The sequence below is a fragment of the Anoplophora glabripennis genome, unplaced genomic scaffold (assembly GCF_000390285.2).
Source record: "Anoplophora glabripennis isolate ALB-LARVAE unplaced genomic scaffold, Agla_2.0 scaffold99, whole genome shotgun sequence".
Taxonomy (NCBI): Eukaryota; Metazoa; Arthropoda; class Insecta; order Coleoptera; family Cerambycidae; genus Anoplophora; species Anoplophora glabripennis.
In genome coordinates, this window is record NW_019417182.1 from 290,350 (window position 1) to 307,749 (window position 17,400).

The 17,400-nt window shown below is 34.4% G+C and overlaps 1 protein-coding gene across 5 annotated transcripts in view; it reads left to right on the forward strand.

Moving 5' to 3' along the window:
* Positions 1-17,400, forward strand: part of LOC108904551 (CUGBP Elav-like family member 1) — a 270,054-nt gene that overhangs the window by 145,593 nt on the left and 107,061 nt on the right. For 2 of the 5 annotated variants that reach the window (XM_023456023.1, XM_023456024.1), the window contains exon 1: positions 12,943-13,301. The exons of the other annotated variants lie outside the window; for them this stretch is intronic. In XM_023456023.1, the coding sequence (XP_023311791.1) occupies positions 13,124-13,301 (178 nt within the window). In that variant the 5' untranslated portion in view covers positions 12,943-13,123. Of the gene's footprint in view, positions 1-12,942; positions 13,302-17,400 lie in introns of those variants that run through there. 5 annotated transcript variants of the gene reach the window in all.

The following is a 17,400-nucleotide window of genomic DNA, read 5'->3' on the forward strand; positions in this document are numbered from 1 at the left end:
TAGAGAATTAAAAGCCCTTTCTAATGACCCCCCACTTGACCCCCATTCCCATTTAAAAAAAATTGGGGGATGGCACCCCCACTTAGGGGGTTGAAGATTTTGCTATGCTTTTTGCGCCAAAAGTTGTCCCCCTCAGAAACAAACTTTACCTGTTTTTGGATTTTGCCGAAAAGTTCATTACTACCCTGTAATGCCTTGCGGTACGTTTTCGATGGGCTAGTCTGTATATAAATGTGGATTGTGTATTCTTTTGTAAAGTCGCTATAGTTAGTAGTCTTGAGTCAGTAAATCAACATAACCTAGTTCTGTATTTCCCTTGCGATATTCAGTATTCGATATTTGCACAATAGAACTCGTGTATAAGTAGATATATTTTCTATTACCTATATGGTAAATATTTGATGAATTTGCCCATCTTGAATCGATGTATCAACACGAACCTTAACTCTATTTGGTTTGTTCTTGTATGGGTATTCGATATAGGAATAACACAACGCAGATAATGATAAACATTTTATATTCTTTGGCAAATATTCGGTATATTACGCGCTTTTGAGTGGGTAAATCAACACAAACCCGAGCTCCACATTTAACGCATCTAATGATAAATACATATTTTGTATTATTTGATAGATAAATATTCGGTATACATAGTCTGTAAATCGACACAAAGTCCGACTCCATACTTGCATTGTTCGTTGTGAATATTTAATATATGGGAATTTTAATGCATTACAGATAAACATTGTGTATTCCTTGATAGATTAATATTAGTATAATAATTTATATAACTGCTGAAATTTGAACTAGCAACTTTACCAATTAAATATATTTCTTTTTTAATTTGAGCAGTATCATGGCGTCCATTGGCAGATATACTGAGAGATACTGTCTCTAAGAATCCCAGAATTTTGTCACAGCTGACTAATTTGGAAAAATCAGTACATTTGAGTCCTACTGTTTTTTTTTCTAAGAAAAAAAATGATGCAATTGGTAATCTCTTGTTTTTTTTTTATTTAAATTACAATTGAATCAATAGTACTTGTCTTTTAATATAAATCACTGATTTCACAGGAAAAGAAACTTTAATAATTTTTTGTTAGAAATTTTAAAAGCAATATGACTATTAAAAGTTCAACAAATCACCGGCGTAGAAATTTGGATTTTTTTTAGTTTAGACATGTTATAAATTTTGAATTTTAAGATTTGTTTTTTCGATTGTACCCTTCCAATTACCTGTATTGGCGACATTGCTTTTCAGAAAGAAACCGTTTGAACATTATTCTTAGCGCACAGTTGATGTTTACTCGTGTACAAATTTTAACATTTTTATCTTTAGCCGATTTAAAGTTAATTAAGAAAATCATTTGGAAAGTAACAACTTCAACACACTATATCTCGAAAACAGGGCATCTAAGAAAAAAACTTTACATGAACTACCCCTATTATTTTGCCATGAGGAACTTGCACACAAGTTTTTTTGAAACATGAACGAGACACCCTGTATATGCGTTAAATTGCCTGGATGTTGAATATTCATAAACAAACAAGTGTGGGATTCTGGGGACTAGAAAACTTATATTTGTCAGAAAATGTCGGTACAAGGATATGAATATTGAAAAGGAACGAGAAAAACAGCCCATTTTTTCAAATTCAAAAAAAGATAAAACTCAGAGGTCCGAGCTTAGCACATCCTGGGGCGCTATTCTGCAAGCTCCAGCCGAGGAAATTATCCTGAAAATGTGCCCGGCAGAAGAGAGCGATTCCATATTCCACAACAAAAAGAGGGGCAATGATAATTCCGGCTGCTGCCGAGGGTACGTAGGAAAAATGAACAACAAGACGAAACGTCGGCATAAACGTGGCCCTCGACAGCAGCAAAAACAGCGGTGTGGATGTGTTGAAATAACCGCGGAACGGATGTAATGCATTCCGCTGCATTTTGTTTCTTCAAATGTGGGTTAGCAGTGGAACGAACGACACCGTCGAGAGGTGCAGTCGAGTGGGCTGTGGATTGGCGGCGTTGCCGGTGTTACCAAAATTAGTACAAAAATCGATATATAGTTATTAGTTATTTTAAACGCAAATAACACCATTTTCTTAATAAGGCTGTTGTACTTGTACGTGACGAGTTTTCCAAGAAGAATATCTTCAGATATTTACGACTTAAGGATTCTCACATGGAAAAGTCGGAAACGGTATTCAAACTTAAATTAAATTAATTAAATGAATTAATTAATTAAAAATACTACGCAATTATAAGCATTTTTATGATATCTTTAGTTTTCTGGTAACTTTCATAATGCAATTTTTTTAATTATTAGGTATGTATTTTGCCACATGTGAACAAAGTTTAAAAAATTAATAAAATAAACGCTTCCGGTAAAATAATTATAGTCTGTTTAGAAATAAAATAAATGCAGTACTGGTGCTTATATTCAATATTTTTATATTATGTATTATCGATATAGATGAGGTGTACTTTTAAAAAACTTTGTGTGTACGGGTTGTACTAAATTGTAGCAGGTAGCTAAAATTTAATCCCCGACAATCCGTCTTTGTCTATGCCGCTTCAATTTCTCGGTCCATTTCTCTTATAAGTAAACAATATAAAAACAGCATTTCAAAACATGAGGCTACTTTAAGCATCATAACCGGGTTAAGAGGGTTTTTAGTAATTCAAATAAAATTATTCAATATTATTATCAAAATATTTATTTAAATTTAATGAATAGACTTTTATTCCACACAAAAATATATGTATTTTGAAAATTCAAATTATGGTGAGTAAATGTAGTGTTGTATAAATGTACAATAAAGAAAATAAAAAAGTAGGTATATTAAAATTCATCCTCTGAATATTCTGATGAATTATCTTCGTCTCCTAGATTGATAACGATAGGTTCCACAGTAACGTCAATTAAATTATCGAGTTCCCACATTTTCTCCTCTTCTTTTTGTACATGATGTATACATCTTTGCCAGTTATCTGCAGTTACTCGTTCCAAGGAATTTTTTAACAAAATTTTCACGTCACTTAATTTAAACGTCGTATTATTTCGCGCTACATCTCCTTTTACCTGCGCCCAGACTAATTCGATTGGGTTAAGTTCACAGTGATAAGGTGGTAACCGTAGTACCGTTATTTGGCGATTTGTTGCCATTTCATCGATAACATATTTTTTCTGATCTTTATTAAGATTGACAAGTGTCAAAAGTTCCTTTTTCACCATATTTGTTTCAAAAGAAATGTTTTTTCCGGATAACCATTGAATTATATCGGCTTTCCTCCAAGCAGTCGTAGGCGTCCGCTCGGTCTGCCGTGAATGGTAACTGGCATTATCCATGACAATTACAGACCCCGGAGGAATAAGATCCAACATCTGTGTAAAATACTCTTCGAAAACATCTGCGTTCATGTCTTCGTGATAGTCACCTGTATTTTTAGATTCAAATAAAAGTAAACCGCCATCTACAAAACCACTGGCACTACCTATATGTGTCACTATTAATCTTCGCCCTTTACCTGAAGGTGCCTTGAACCCTGTTGAAAGTCCATCCAAAAATGCTTGTCGAAAACTTTTTACATTTTTATCTTGCCATACTTTTGTTACAGTATATCCCTCGTTGACCCAAGTTTCGTCTAGATAATAAATATTCCTCCCTTCGTCACGGAATTTTCTAATTGATCTTAAGTAGGATCTTCGCCAACAAATAATTTCATCTTTATCGATAAGAACTGACTTCCTGTTCTGCTTTTCCCAGCAAAAATTCAACTCTCGTAAGACGGCCCATAATTTGCTTCTACTGATTTTTGGCAAATCGTTGTCCTCTGAAAGTTCACTTAAAATTTTGTTTAGCGTTGGTATTTCTTTTTTAAAATAAAATGAGTGTACTTTTCTGCGAATGACATTTTTGAAGAAATCATCTATAACGACTTTTGACCTCCCTGTAGATGATTTTGGGGGATTTACAGTATCTTGTTCATTTTTTGTTTCCTTTAAAAGTCTGTAGATAGTCGATTTTCCAATCCCTGTCATTTTGGAACACTTTTCCACGATGTCGTCAACACTGTTGGTAGGATTTTGGTGTTTCAATGCATTAAATACATTTAATATAATAATCTTCTCATTCTGAGACAGCGCACATCTTTTCACGCGTTTAGCAGGTACGTAATCTGATAAGCTCGACATTTTACCCAAACAATATTATATCCACTGGCACAATAGTCACTAAACACAAGTCGAATTTTACTCTAATGCACTAGCACGTCTTCGTATATTCAGCTCTAAGACTGGATTGATCTGTCACAATACACTGGCTCCTGCCCTATGATGTATCCAATAAAATATACTAATGTACACCCATTACCTGTTAGCATTAGTATTACCCGATAATTACCTGAAACGAAATATTACCACGCCCATGGCCGGTTCTTATCTCGGGGTTTGATTACTCTCTTTCATTTCCAAACAGACTTTAGTCAAAGGTTATTTTTTATGAAAATAGTTTTGCCTGGCAAAACAAGTACAATATTTACGTCTCTGTATATGATAATTGATAATGACTTATATTTATATACGAGTATTACAAGAATATATAATAGAAGAATATGTTATAATATAAGAAATCTTTTTCTCAAAAACCAAGCATTTGATTTAAAAATAGTATGAGACCTTTTTGCTGTAGAACAAACCGCAATGTAAAAAAATATACTTATTCATTTCGAAAATTTTCCAGTGGCGTAGAAATTATATTAAAAATAGGGGTTATTAGAGGCCCTTACGGACGTCTATGATTAATCTATTTTCACAATAAGATAGAGCTTTTCATTCGTACACTTCATACTAAATATAAAACAAATGGCTTTCATAGTTTAAGAAAAAATAAATAAAAACCAAAAAAAAAATTTTTTTTTCAAGAGCTTAAAGTATGTCTAAAAGGAAGCCTTTGGATGAAAAAGTGTATCTTAAAAATGACATTATTTTGATGAGATCTATCGATGGTTAAAGTCCTAATCATGAAAAGTGAATCACCCTGTATATTATATTTGATTTAATTCGTAATAAATGTATTACTTTTTTATTTAAAACTTTTGTATATTAGAAAATAATGTATAAGTATAAAATAGAATATTTTATACTATGTACTAGTTTTGTCTTGCTTGATTTCTTGAGATTATACTAAATATTGAGGACAAAGTAGTAGCCCTTATTGACAGCTTCCAACCCCCGCCCATGGAATGCGATAAAGAAATCATTGCGTAGGACATTAACATTTCAAATATTTATCAACAGTTTTCTCTGTCCCATACTAATCGCCTCATTAGGTAGGCTTATTAAAATGGTTCATGCCGGTGTTAAAATAGATTCCACATTTTTAAATACACATACGCACCTACAAAACAAGGTCAAAGGTGCTCGAGCACATGAATTTATAAATTTTGAATGCTAAAATATTTCCGTGGATAAATAAGTAATAATTTCTTGCTCATTTTTTTGTATTTCCATTCATTATTATTAACTAAATTACACGACACATATTTCCACAGAAATATACTCGTACTTACTCGTTCAAAATAAATTATAAATTTTTCGCTTTTTAATTTGTGTCAAATAGACCAGACTATACTGGGTGAGCCACCATAGAGTCCATTGAAACTTAAAGAAGATGTACTACATATATATCGGCATCACCCTTGTAACCGCTTATGAACTCATACCTTCTCGAGGAAATGTCACCGTCGATGGAATGTTGGTGGACTGTTTGGTTTATGTTACAAAATTTCTAGTGTACTCTTTAAGATTTTACATAAATATTAGTATTTAGTTTTAGCCAGTGACTATCATTATATAACTTTCGTAAACACTTCCTTATGTGATCATCTTTGGTAAAAAGTAAAGTGATAGGATAGAGGAACGCACAAGGCAACGCCCCTGTGAACGGAACAAAATTGAATGCCCGGGAAACAACCACATTATTTAATTGATGAAATAACCATGCCGTGTGGCTTTCATGATTATTATTATTGTTTTGATAGAAAAATAGTGAACAGCTAGGGCTGACAGTGGCGGATGGTTAGTTCCTATTTTATAACTTGTAAAACTGCTCCCATACTTTGGTGTGTATTCGAACTTGTAATAAATAGTGTCACGTCACTCGTTGACAATCGAACAAACCAATCCCCATGTCCACTCCGTGCCTCTCACATATATTTTTTTTGCTCATTTCGGTTCACAATTAATTTAAAAAGTACTACTCGATTTTAGTTCAAATTTATTTGTTCAAGGTCAAAGTTTATATATTTTTTTACTTGCCCTATGGCTTGAGAAAACCCGAAGCTTACTAACATGAAGCAATCCTTTGCACCTGCTGACAAAGAGCAACCTACTAATCCAGTAGTATGAAATTCTGACTCACGCTAGACGAAAGAAAGTTTCTAAGTAATGATATAGTGGGAAGCAACATTGAATTACATCCACAACATTTAATCAACAGCTAATATCATTCCCTAACAAAATTAATAGACTAGATATTGTGAGTGCAATTCAGTGTTGAACGAGACTGTAAAATAAATATAATGAGAAATTCAAAATTAAAACTCATACGACCTATCTACGTATGTTTAGTATATCTTTCTGTTAATTTATTAACACCGAGCTTGGTCCATGCTTTTCTCAAAGAAATATGAAGATAACTGTAGAAATATGTATCCCAAGCCCTTTTAAAAAATAGTTCTTATATAAAAGCTGAGCTGAACAGACGTTTCTAGTTTTATTTGTTAGCCCTAATCCAACAGACTTTAGTCCACAGTGGTTGTCTCCAACATCATTAGTTAAAAATTATACTTCTTCTAATCATGTTTTCATAGTGCCTACAGATTAGGAGATAGCTCTTTGTCAGTAGACAGTGTTAATTAAGATATAACCTAATTAGCAGATAATATTTCAGACTCAAAAGATGTCGATAGACAGATAGATGCTCAAATGTCTAGACTAGATCATTCGTCAATAATCTAGCCTAATGAGAACAAATAAATTTGAAACCGGTTTATGTCTAGCGAATCCGCTGACGAATGATCTTAGTTGTTCACAGACCTAATTCGGCAGAGTAGTTGTTTCTCACAATGGCATTAGTCAAGAACACGTATTTTCGATTCACACTTTTTTACAAAAATATTTATTTAAAGGAGTTCTGGAAAGGCAAAATTAGGAAGCATTATTTGAAACGCTTTTATTTACTTTTTTGCATTCCTTTAGTTATATATACTTATCTATACTGTTAGCATGTATTTAAAAAAATAAATTATGTAGAGATATACTTGGGTAAAGATTGTCAAAGTATTTCTTGTGTAAACATGGCAACGTGGCGAGGAAAATGGCCAGCGCAGCGCTTCTCCGTGTCGAGCAGTGCAAGTAGCAGGCCGGCGATACGTGCGCGACGATGGCCCGTTCAAGGATAACGCGATTTGCACTTCGCATCGGCCTGCTGCGAATCGCCGCAGGATATTTACCGTCACGTGATCTGTCGGACGTTATCGCTGGTACCTCCACCACTCCGTACCTACGCCGGTACCATCTAGGTATGTGTCGCTATTGTTCGCTGTTATCGGTTTAGTACCGGTGATAATCCAAAAAAAAAGAACGTTGGTGTACTTTTACGTTCCGGGAGATTTATGGTTAACTGCCTTAAAATCACTTTCAAATACAGTGTTCCACTTAGAATAGTGCCATCCGTGTTTTTTAGAATCGGCGATTTGATTTTATCTCAACCTATGGAATTTCCATTTTTGTCTCAAATTCAGGCCAACTGTGTTTAAAAAACTTTTCCCAAAATTTGAAAAATCGTATTAGACCTTTGTTTTAACAAAAAACTGACAGGTTACAAAGAGATACAATATTTTAGACGTAATACGGAAGGCCTTATTGATGCAATAACACATACAGTAAATATGCTATTTATTCCCTTTATTTCACCGATGTTTGGAATCCGAAGCCCAAAAAAATCCAAAATCACTCAGGCAAAGCAGTATATGTTCGAGGACATCGAGCCTGTTACAGCCACCTAGAGAAAGCAAGTCGAAAATCGAAATTTTAAGCCAGAGGAAACGACACCTATTGTTGTTAGCAGAGCAACCGCTAAAGACCACCGCGGATTGTCAAGAGAATCAGTGATGTTTCGATTGCCCTAGGAAATCAAGGTGCACGATAACTGAAATCAAAATCCGAGCCGGCTCCAATTACGGATGGTCCAGAGAAACGCAGAATCGTCCAAGAACTCTCGAAATTCGAAGACACATGAAAATTTGGCGGAGCCATCAAAAGATAGTTGCGATTGAACATCGACTCCGATCATCTGCAGATCATTAACCAGAACCAAGTGAGTACACTTTGTACGACACTTAGCCTTCATTATCGTCGCATTATATACAGCCAATTGCATGTAATCAAACCAATATTATGCACAAATCACACGCCTTGCCCTGCCATCCTTGGTAGAAAAATGATTTTAGATGGGGCGGGGACGAGCGGGATTATCGCTCTTTACTCACACGTGAATAAATAATACCCAATAAACTTTTTATATTTAATATGAATTGTTGCGAGCTAGACTCCCAGATTCTATATTTTACGTCCAAATCGCCCAGGCTTCAATACAGTTTGAGGCTAATACACAACTGTTCCGTAGTCCAAAAACGATGACAAGGAGTGCTGAAAAGCAAAACAGCAAAAATACTCGATTGAAAACTTCATTGAGAGGCCCTCAACAATGTACACTTACGATATCTTGTTAGAGGAATCTGCGGTAACCCAATTCCTGAGGGTCGAGGCTCCGGTAGCTACTACTTCCACAACCACTTAGAATTTTGACTAGTTCGGGAAACTTTTTATTTTAAAAAATTGAAAACTGAGGTGGTTTTTTCTGCACGTCTCGCGCATCTTCCGCAGTCGCTCTCCTAACAGCATGACCTACGTCGATGTAGTCTACTTCGGCTTTGGAGATTGGCGACGACTGGGAGCTTTGTAGAGGTTCTTTAGAAATTTTCGAAACACAAGCTCTGCACTTTCTGCTTCCTATAGAAGGCCATCTGGATTTCCTCGAACATGGGCATCCGCTCTGCACCTTCTACTTCATATGGAAGGTCACCTGGATATCCTCAAACATGGGCATTTACTTTCGTCAGGGTTTGTACGACGTAGAAGCGTTGGAGACGGCTTCGTAGCTCAGAAAGTAGAGTGAAGTTTCGAAATCCGCTCGAAAGGACAATACATTATAGAAATAAACATTTGAATATGCTTCTTTTAAATTATAGTTTTCAATGCCAAATTATAAATTCTTCCAGTACGACAGATATAGTGCAACTGGTGCAGTATTTAATGGGTGCTTTTCTATGGATGTATCTCTTTGCCCATCGGACGAAATCTGTCGCAAATCGCAAATCTGTCAAGAAAAACAGAATTTCCAACAAGGGAAGGCCCGATTAAAATCCTGTTAGGGTCGGGCGGGATAGTGGATTTTCGTGATTTCCGGCAAAAAATAAAATATTTATTTTCGCCGTCGGCTAATCTATTCCGCGCCTCATACATCACTTCGAAGGAGAGCTCAACCGAAATACATATCGACAATGTTATATAGCCAAAACATCCGTAAAAATAGAACAAACACAAAACAACCGCAGCTAATTTCTTACCAACAATTGTGTATTTTCGTTCGTTGCGCTTAGGAACTCGGCTAATGATGAAGTGGAATTTTTTAAACGTGTCACTGTCACCGACGACGGATTATTTTTTTTTAAGGAGCTTCCATGACAAATTACGTTTTCTTGTACCGAGAAAACTTTGTTAACGAGAATTAAATACCTATTACATAAAAAAGTTCATAATACATACAACTGCTCTTAGTACCGAAGATTGTATTTTAAACAGTGCCCTTCAAGTTTTGTTCTTTGATTAATTACATTTTCTAATTTCTTTGCGAAAAACACACGGAAACCATCTCCTGAGGGTAGACGTGCGCTAATAGGCAGTTGTAAAGTCTGTTTTACTATTTCTCAGACCATAAAATCTTTTACAGCACATAACTTTAGTGTGAGGCTCTGTATATCTTCCCAATTTGTCGTAAAAGATAATTATATTTACCAACTAATTACAACTTCTTAGGAAAGCAATAGTTTATACTTACAAAGTTATTTTTTACATGGCACTATCTTCTGTTATAGTTCTTAGTAATCTATATTCAATAATAAATAATTTTGAAATTCTTCAATAGATAAAACACGTTTGCTGCTCATTTTGTAAACAAAAGACTATCGGGATGATATCTTATTCAAATAGAGGGCGATCGTAAATTGTCTAATGATATTTTCAGGATTACTATATCAACCACAAGGGTACCTTTTTATAGTTCCGAAAATCAATCATTATTATTGTTTATTCATATTTATTATTCAAATCCTGCATCTTACGTAAGAGGTAGTATTACGGTGGGACTCTATTTTTATATATGAATTGGTATGTCGCACATTTCGAACAATTTGCGTAAAATAAGCCCAAAAACAAATCAATCTTTTTAAGCAATAATAGCAAACATCTGAAAATGAATACTGTTCGAAATGTGTGACATTTCAAAATATATGCGATCGATGTTACGAAACTTTACAAGCGCATCCTCGTGTACATGTAAACCTGAAATTCTCGGAAACGGTTTGACGATAAACTGTAGAAATTACAAAAAAAATAAAAAATAAATGTTTAATTTTGTATGCATGAAAAAAATTTCAGTGAGATTAAATTGTAAACGTTCGAAAAAGTAAAAAGAAACATAAATTGACAATTTGAAGGAAACTATACAGGATGTTGTGATATTCGAGCATACGGACAGTAGTGTGATACATAATAGGTACACATTTCAAAGTGAGCAAATTGTTTTTTGCCATTCTGATAAAGTCTTAATATCTCACCACCAATATCAATTTAAAATTCAAAAACATAAACATACAACCAGCGATTAGAACTGCGGGAAACCTACAAAGATGTATAGCAGATCATGTTATTCTTACGTATTTTCTGCCACTGAATCTGAATCTGCCTTGATCCTACAAAACTAGAATAACATTAACCGTTTTCAATCGAAACGAATCTATGATTGTTTTGTCGTTTCATATTACACATACTCGAAATTTTGAAAAACTTGCAGTTTAGGTTTCAGATAGTGGCGATTCATGACTTCCATACCAGGGACAAAAAAATTAAATAGAAATGAGTACTTATTTTAAGTACTTACTATTATAGGGAAAATGTTCTCAACATTATTTTTTATAGTGAAAGTCCATTATTCTGCTTTTGTACGAAATAAACTTTTCAATTACTTTTCTGTTAAAATTTGGTATTTCTCGCACCATTCATTTTTCAATAGATAGCATTACTGTTAGTCTGTCTTAACAATAAGTTTAAGCTTTTTTAAAAAACACACAAGAAGCAATAATACGTAAGTAACAAAATTTTACATCACACCTCAACAAATTACATTTAATAAGAAAAAAAATTCCCGTCGGACTAAAAATAGCCCAAACTGCATAGTAAATACGAGTATGCGCTACTCCCACTCCGTCTTTCAATGCTACGCGACGGCAACCATGACCACCGCTGTAAACACTTTACAGATGTAGGAGCCACGCGGAACTCATGTATTCAGAATTCTTCAAATTAAGTTTGCATGTCGAGTTAAATTGACTGCACATTACAAATTTAACATTTCCTTTTTGATGTATTTCATAATGCTAATCTATTTGATTATCCAAATAACATTGCAAAACTAAATTTTAAATTATTTTTTTTACTATGAAAAATTTTAGAGGTGTGGCACCCCAGAGCCCTATGCGCCAGCTGACACTACTTTCAGGTTCTTGCGATCAAGTTGTCCCAGTTTCCCAGTTTCATGGTTTGTCTTTCTGTAGTCATCAAAAATGACAAGTTCCTATAACATTTTTCTAGAGGCCCCCCTACGAAGATACAGGCCTTTAAAAGAGGCCCCTGAAAATCGTTTGTTTTTAATAGGTTTTAAAATACTTGTGTAATTTAATTATCGTTAGGAAAAAGCAAATATAAATAAAAGTGTCATTTTTTTAGATAGGCACAGAAAGACTGCAAATTTCATCGGTTTACTCCTCTTTATGGATATAATAAAAATCATATTAAACAAAAATAGTTTCTTTCTCGAAAACGGTTATTGATATCAAGCAAGAGTGTTTTTTTTAGATTAAGGTTCAAGGTATCTAAAATTTTTATTTTTGTGCCTTTATCGTAAAGGGTGTAAAAAAAATATCATTATTGTGCTACAGTTAGTCCGTCCCTGGCAAACCAAATAAGCCAAATTGTTTTCATGGTAATAATTTTTAAGGAGTTTTATCTGTTGTCCATCGTATTAAAAAATAATTAAATTACACAAAGTATTTTAAAAGTTATTAAAAAAAACGATTTTCAGGGGCGTCTTTTAGGGGGCTGTATCTGTAGAGAGGCCCTCTAGGAAAAATTTTAATAGGAACTAGTCACGTTATTTTAACGTTCTCTGTATACATCCATGGCCTGTTTTACGCTACAGGCAACTTTTGAAAAATTGAATATTTTATGTATTTGACTAATCTTGATTAAATATTAGTATTTTTATCTGAAGATGTAATTTTGAAACTAAGAAACCGGTAGCCATATAATACAGGAAGTTGTCAGATATAAAGAGGTTTTATAACATTACAAAACAAAAATAATATAAAAGTCCATATCCATCCTATCAGTAGGCCGCTGCCCCCGTCGCCGATGAGTCACGCGCCCGCCAGAACAGCCGCTGTTTCGAGCCCACCACCCGGGCCACCCGTCCATCCGGCGGACAGGTACGACCGAGGTGACGTCCGGCCGCACGCCCAGTGATATATTCCCATTCCCATTCGTCACGCGAGAGAGTGACTGCCTGACGTCGCCGTCGACGCCGTAGCGCGAACGAGTATCGCCCGCGTGTGTCAGTTGTTCGACCGAGAGAGCGCTAGCTAGGTACACCGTCCGTCGTGGTGTCGCAGTAGGCGCGAGTGCGATGTCGCCGTCGCTGGAGTGACCGCGACAGAGAGAGAGAGATGTTGTGTTCGGGTGGCGCGTGTGTGGAGCAGCCCGGGAGCCGAAAGGGCGCAACAGGTGGCGGTGGAGGTGGTGCCATGAAAAACCGCTCAGGGGCGACCAAGAGCTCGCCGTACCCGGCCATCAGCTCGTCGTACTGGCAGCCGGCGCCGACGCCCAGCCCCTACCTCACCCCAGGTACTGCCGATTTGGGCGCAGATATATAACCCTTAACAAAAATTAGAAACTGCTTTCTGAATGATTCCACACGCGGATTTACTAGGTTTTAAAATTACAGTATAATTATAAACAAAAAAAAGCTCTATAAAAGAAACAAGTTTCGAAAACTGTAAATACAATAGTGCAAAGTGCAGCAGCAGAAATTTATTCAGCAATTTGTTTGTCCGTTTTGGTAAAACCATTACACCCAGTTGGAACATTTAAAAAAATACGAAGAAATTTTCCAAGAATTGTGGAAACTACATACATATTCATTTACACCACAATGAGTGACTCAGGCAATGCTTGAATACCTTTGTTAATAAAGAATAATTAATTGCTTACTTATACAATTGATTAAAATACACTTCGCATCAAAATTAACGCATCACTAATAATGGGCGCCACTTTCAACGTTGATTCGCCCGCGGTTAGTCTAATTTAGTGTTCAGAAGGTACAAAAAAATTGGTTCCTCAAACTATTAATTGTTCTCTAATATACGACAGTTATAATAGTGAATACAAGTATCAAACTATAGTCCTATCTATTCTGAATAATTTGTTTTTTTTTTGTTTACATCATTACCTTAAATGGCATATTATATAGGGTGTTAGTGATTTCCTCTGCCCAACTTTAATCGTGAATTACATATCAATAAAAAAAGTCTTATGAACATGCGTCCAGAAAAAAAAGGTTTACAAAATTATCACAATTACTTAAATCTGTAATATGCTTGACCTGAATTGATGAAACTTAGACAATTGCGTAGAAACCGGGAAACACCGTCACTAAGGGAATTTTACAGCACTGAAAATATTATTCGAAAAACGAGCAATCTTCAGAGTTTTTTTATATAGTATAAAATAAGTCTACGCTATAGTTTAATAAATCGCAAATAACTCCAAAATTATTTTAAATACAGTGTAATCAGAAGTCAGTGTAAATTGTAGCAATTTTAAATTCTTTAGAAGGTTATTACATTACCCTCACATAATTCATACACACTAAAAAAAATCGGTGTGAATGATTGAGTGAAATTATTGAGTTCATTTTCACTCAATATTGGGTATTTTGATCATTTTACTCATTTGTGATTATATTTAACCTAAAACTGAATACCTTCACTCAAATATAGGTACTCCTCAAATAAATTCTTCATGTAAACTCGTATTTGGAGCACTTGTACCTAAATCAGAGTAAATGTCCTCATTACGGAGTGAGTAATGTATATTAATTTCGAGTAATTTGAATGGCGCCATGAAGATGGTACCACTTACATATTGCTTCTGTAATCTCGACCACAGTTGATAGGGGCCCGTTAGATGATTTATAAAAGCGTGATCTCCAGGAGGATAGGCCTTAGCTGGCGGCGGCGGGTCTCAGCTAGCGGGTCTCAGCCAGGACAGGAGGAGGCCCCCGCGAAGTGAATTAATTTCAACACTGTATGTCCTAATTAATCATTTATAAGTGATTTATTTTTGCACTCAATATTTAATTAATTAAAAAACCAAGTCTGAGTAAAAAATGACTCAATAATAGTTCAATTTAAATCATATTAGAGAAAAAGTCAACTCTAAATTGGTTTTATATACTCAGAATAGATTCAAAAGTCGCTCAAGTTTCTGATGCAATAGTTTCACTCAGTTGTTCTCATACTAATATAGTGAAAATTTCACTCAATCGGGCGTGAACAGAAGTTGATACTACACATTATTAAGTAAAATTGAGTGAAATTTGAGTGAATTTTTTTTACAGTGCTCCAATGATTTCTTTGGACTTTCATTATGACATTGCGTTTATAATTGTGTTTCCAACAAAAAATTCGCATATATTTTTTTGCGCCACGAATAGCTGTCACTGCTGTCAGAGAGTGCCACAATTCAATGGCGTGCCAAGCGGGTCAATAGAGACATGCGTGAGCCGCTGGCTTTGTTATCGATCGAGAAACGGATTTAGCGTAACTAATTTCTATCCGTTGGTGATTATGGTAGTGTATTTTAGACAATATAATTTATTGCTTTTTAATAAATAATGCGTACGCCTATGTGCCGCGGCTCAGTTCTGACATCCCTACTTATTATTTAGCTACTTTCGATTAAGTTAAGTACAAGTGTAATATAGAAAAAATCCTAAGTATAAAATAGTACTCTTATCACATTTGGAGGGAAGGATAACATTTTCACTTGGATTTTAACAAAATTAAATTTCCGACACGAGACTCGCGTGGACTGAATTGCACTGCTCTGGGAATTTGTAATGAGTTTATTTTAATACCATTAAGAGTTAATAGTTCACTAATGCACTTATCATTATTTTCTTCTTTATTATATCATCTGGTTAGTGTGGCCTAATAACCCTCAAATTGTACTTTTACATATTTTATTGCATCATTGCCGTTGATCGTGGCAAAACAGGAGTTTTTGCTAATTTGATGACGTATATTATAGGTTTGTTTTAAAAAATAACAGAAATGGCTCGTTTTTATGATTAAAACCAAGTATTTTTTCAATAACATCCTTAATGATGGTATTTCCCCGTATTTCCGCCAGTGGATACGTCAAGCATCTTAAGAAATATCTAAATAAACGGAACATTTTTTTATTTCAACACCCTGTACTTCGAAAACGGTACGTTTCCGACATGTTTATACGGACTTTTTTTACGGATTTGTGAGATAGAATCTACTATTAAAGTTTGACAGAGGAGATTAACACCCTGTAGAATTCAATCGTAACGAAGCTAAACTTGAAAAATAATTGTCGGGAGGTAATTTTTGTTACGTATTTAAGAAACAGGAAGGTGCACTTACATATTTTTTTACTAAATTATTTCAGTTCCAACATGTTTAATACACAACTATACGAAATAACCTTCGAAGTAGAGCAATCATAAAATGTACTCTGTTTATTAAAAGCATCAAAAAATTCGATGTGGATTACGGCTGTCAAAAATAGTTTATGGATTAATCATACTTCACTACTGCAAATGCGTTTATTTTCAATATTCTAGAAGTTGTTATGACAATTTATTGCAGATTTTATTTCAAAATTTATTTGATTTCAATGAATGCGCAGGCACTTAAAATGTAGAACAAATCCATTCGACTCAACTAGAAGTTATCGTTTTATAAAAATAACTACATACAACAGAAATATGGGATTTTCCAAATACTGTAATCGTTTTAAATCGTAAATATGTTCTGGTTATTTTTTTTAAGATGTACAAATAATTATTCTATTATATATACTAAGTAATTCTTTTTGTCCAATTTTTTAAGTTCACTTTATTGTGAATAAATTTTATTTTACTGTCGATTATTCGGATATAGGGAGAAAACACTCAGATAATTAAAATCTACTCCTAATTAAACATTTTAAAATGTTTTCATATCGGTACGTTAACGTGTTTTCGTTAACCAACCAAGTCAAACAGAATTGGTAATGAAGTTCCTAGAATAAATACCAACATTATAAACACAAGCCGTGTATTTGTTTTTCTTGACCAAAAATCAAAATCAACAGTTAATTATTGTTAACCTACTTTCGTGTACTGGCTGGTGAATCGTTTTTTAATGTGTTAATGTACTACCCAGTCAATTTGTGCAGTGAAAACAAATATATCGAAGAAAAATCTTGAAACTCTACGTTATGATACACACGCCAATAGTTTTGATTCGATGTTTGTTTGTACAGCCAAATTGAGTGGAAATAATGAAAATTGAAAAAACCAAAAAAAAAACTTGATCAAACTTGTTATTATCGTTCATCTACATGTTAAACTCAAACTGCTTTTAATATAGGAATTATGTCAGTCGATTATTTGCGAGAGCTTGCATTTAAATTGATTATTTTTATGGTCAGAAAAGTTACGCTTATAACTATTTTACGACTGCTCGAGGTTTTGTGTTCTAACGAGAATTTACTTTAGCAGTAATAAACAAATACTGCGTGTTAAAATATTTAATGTCAGTAGCAAATTTATAAAATTTTCGTCTTGCGGAAAATTTTGAGTGAAGTATCTGAAATCTATTTGCAAACTTTTGAAAATTGTTGAAGAAAACTAAACCGACCTAAAATA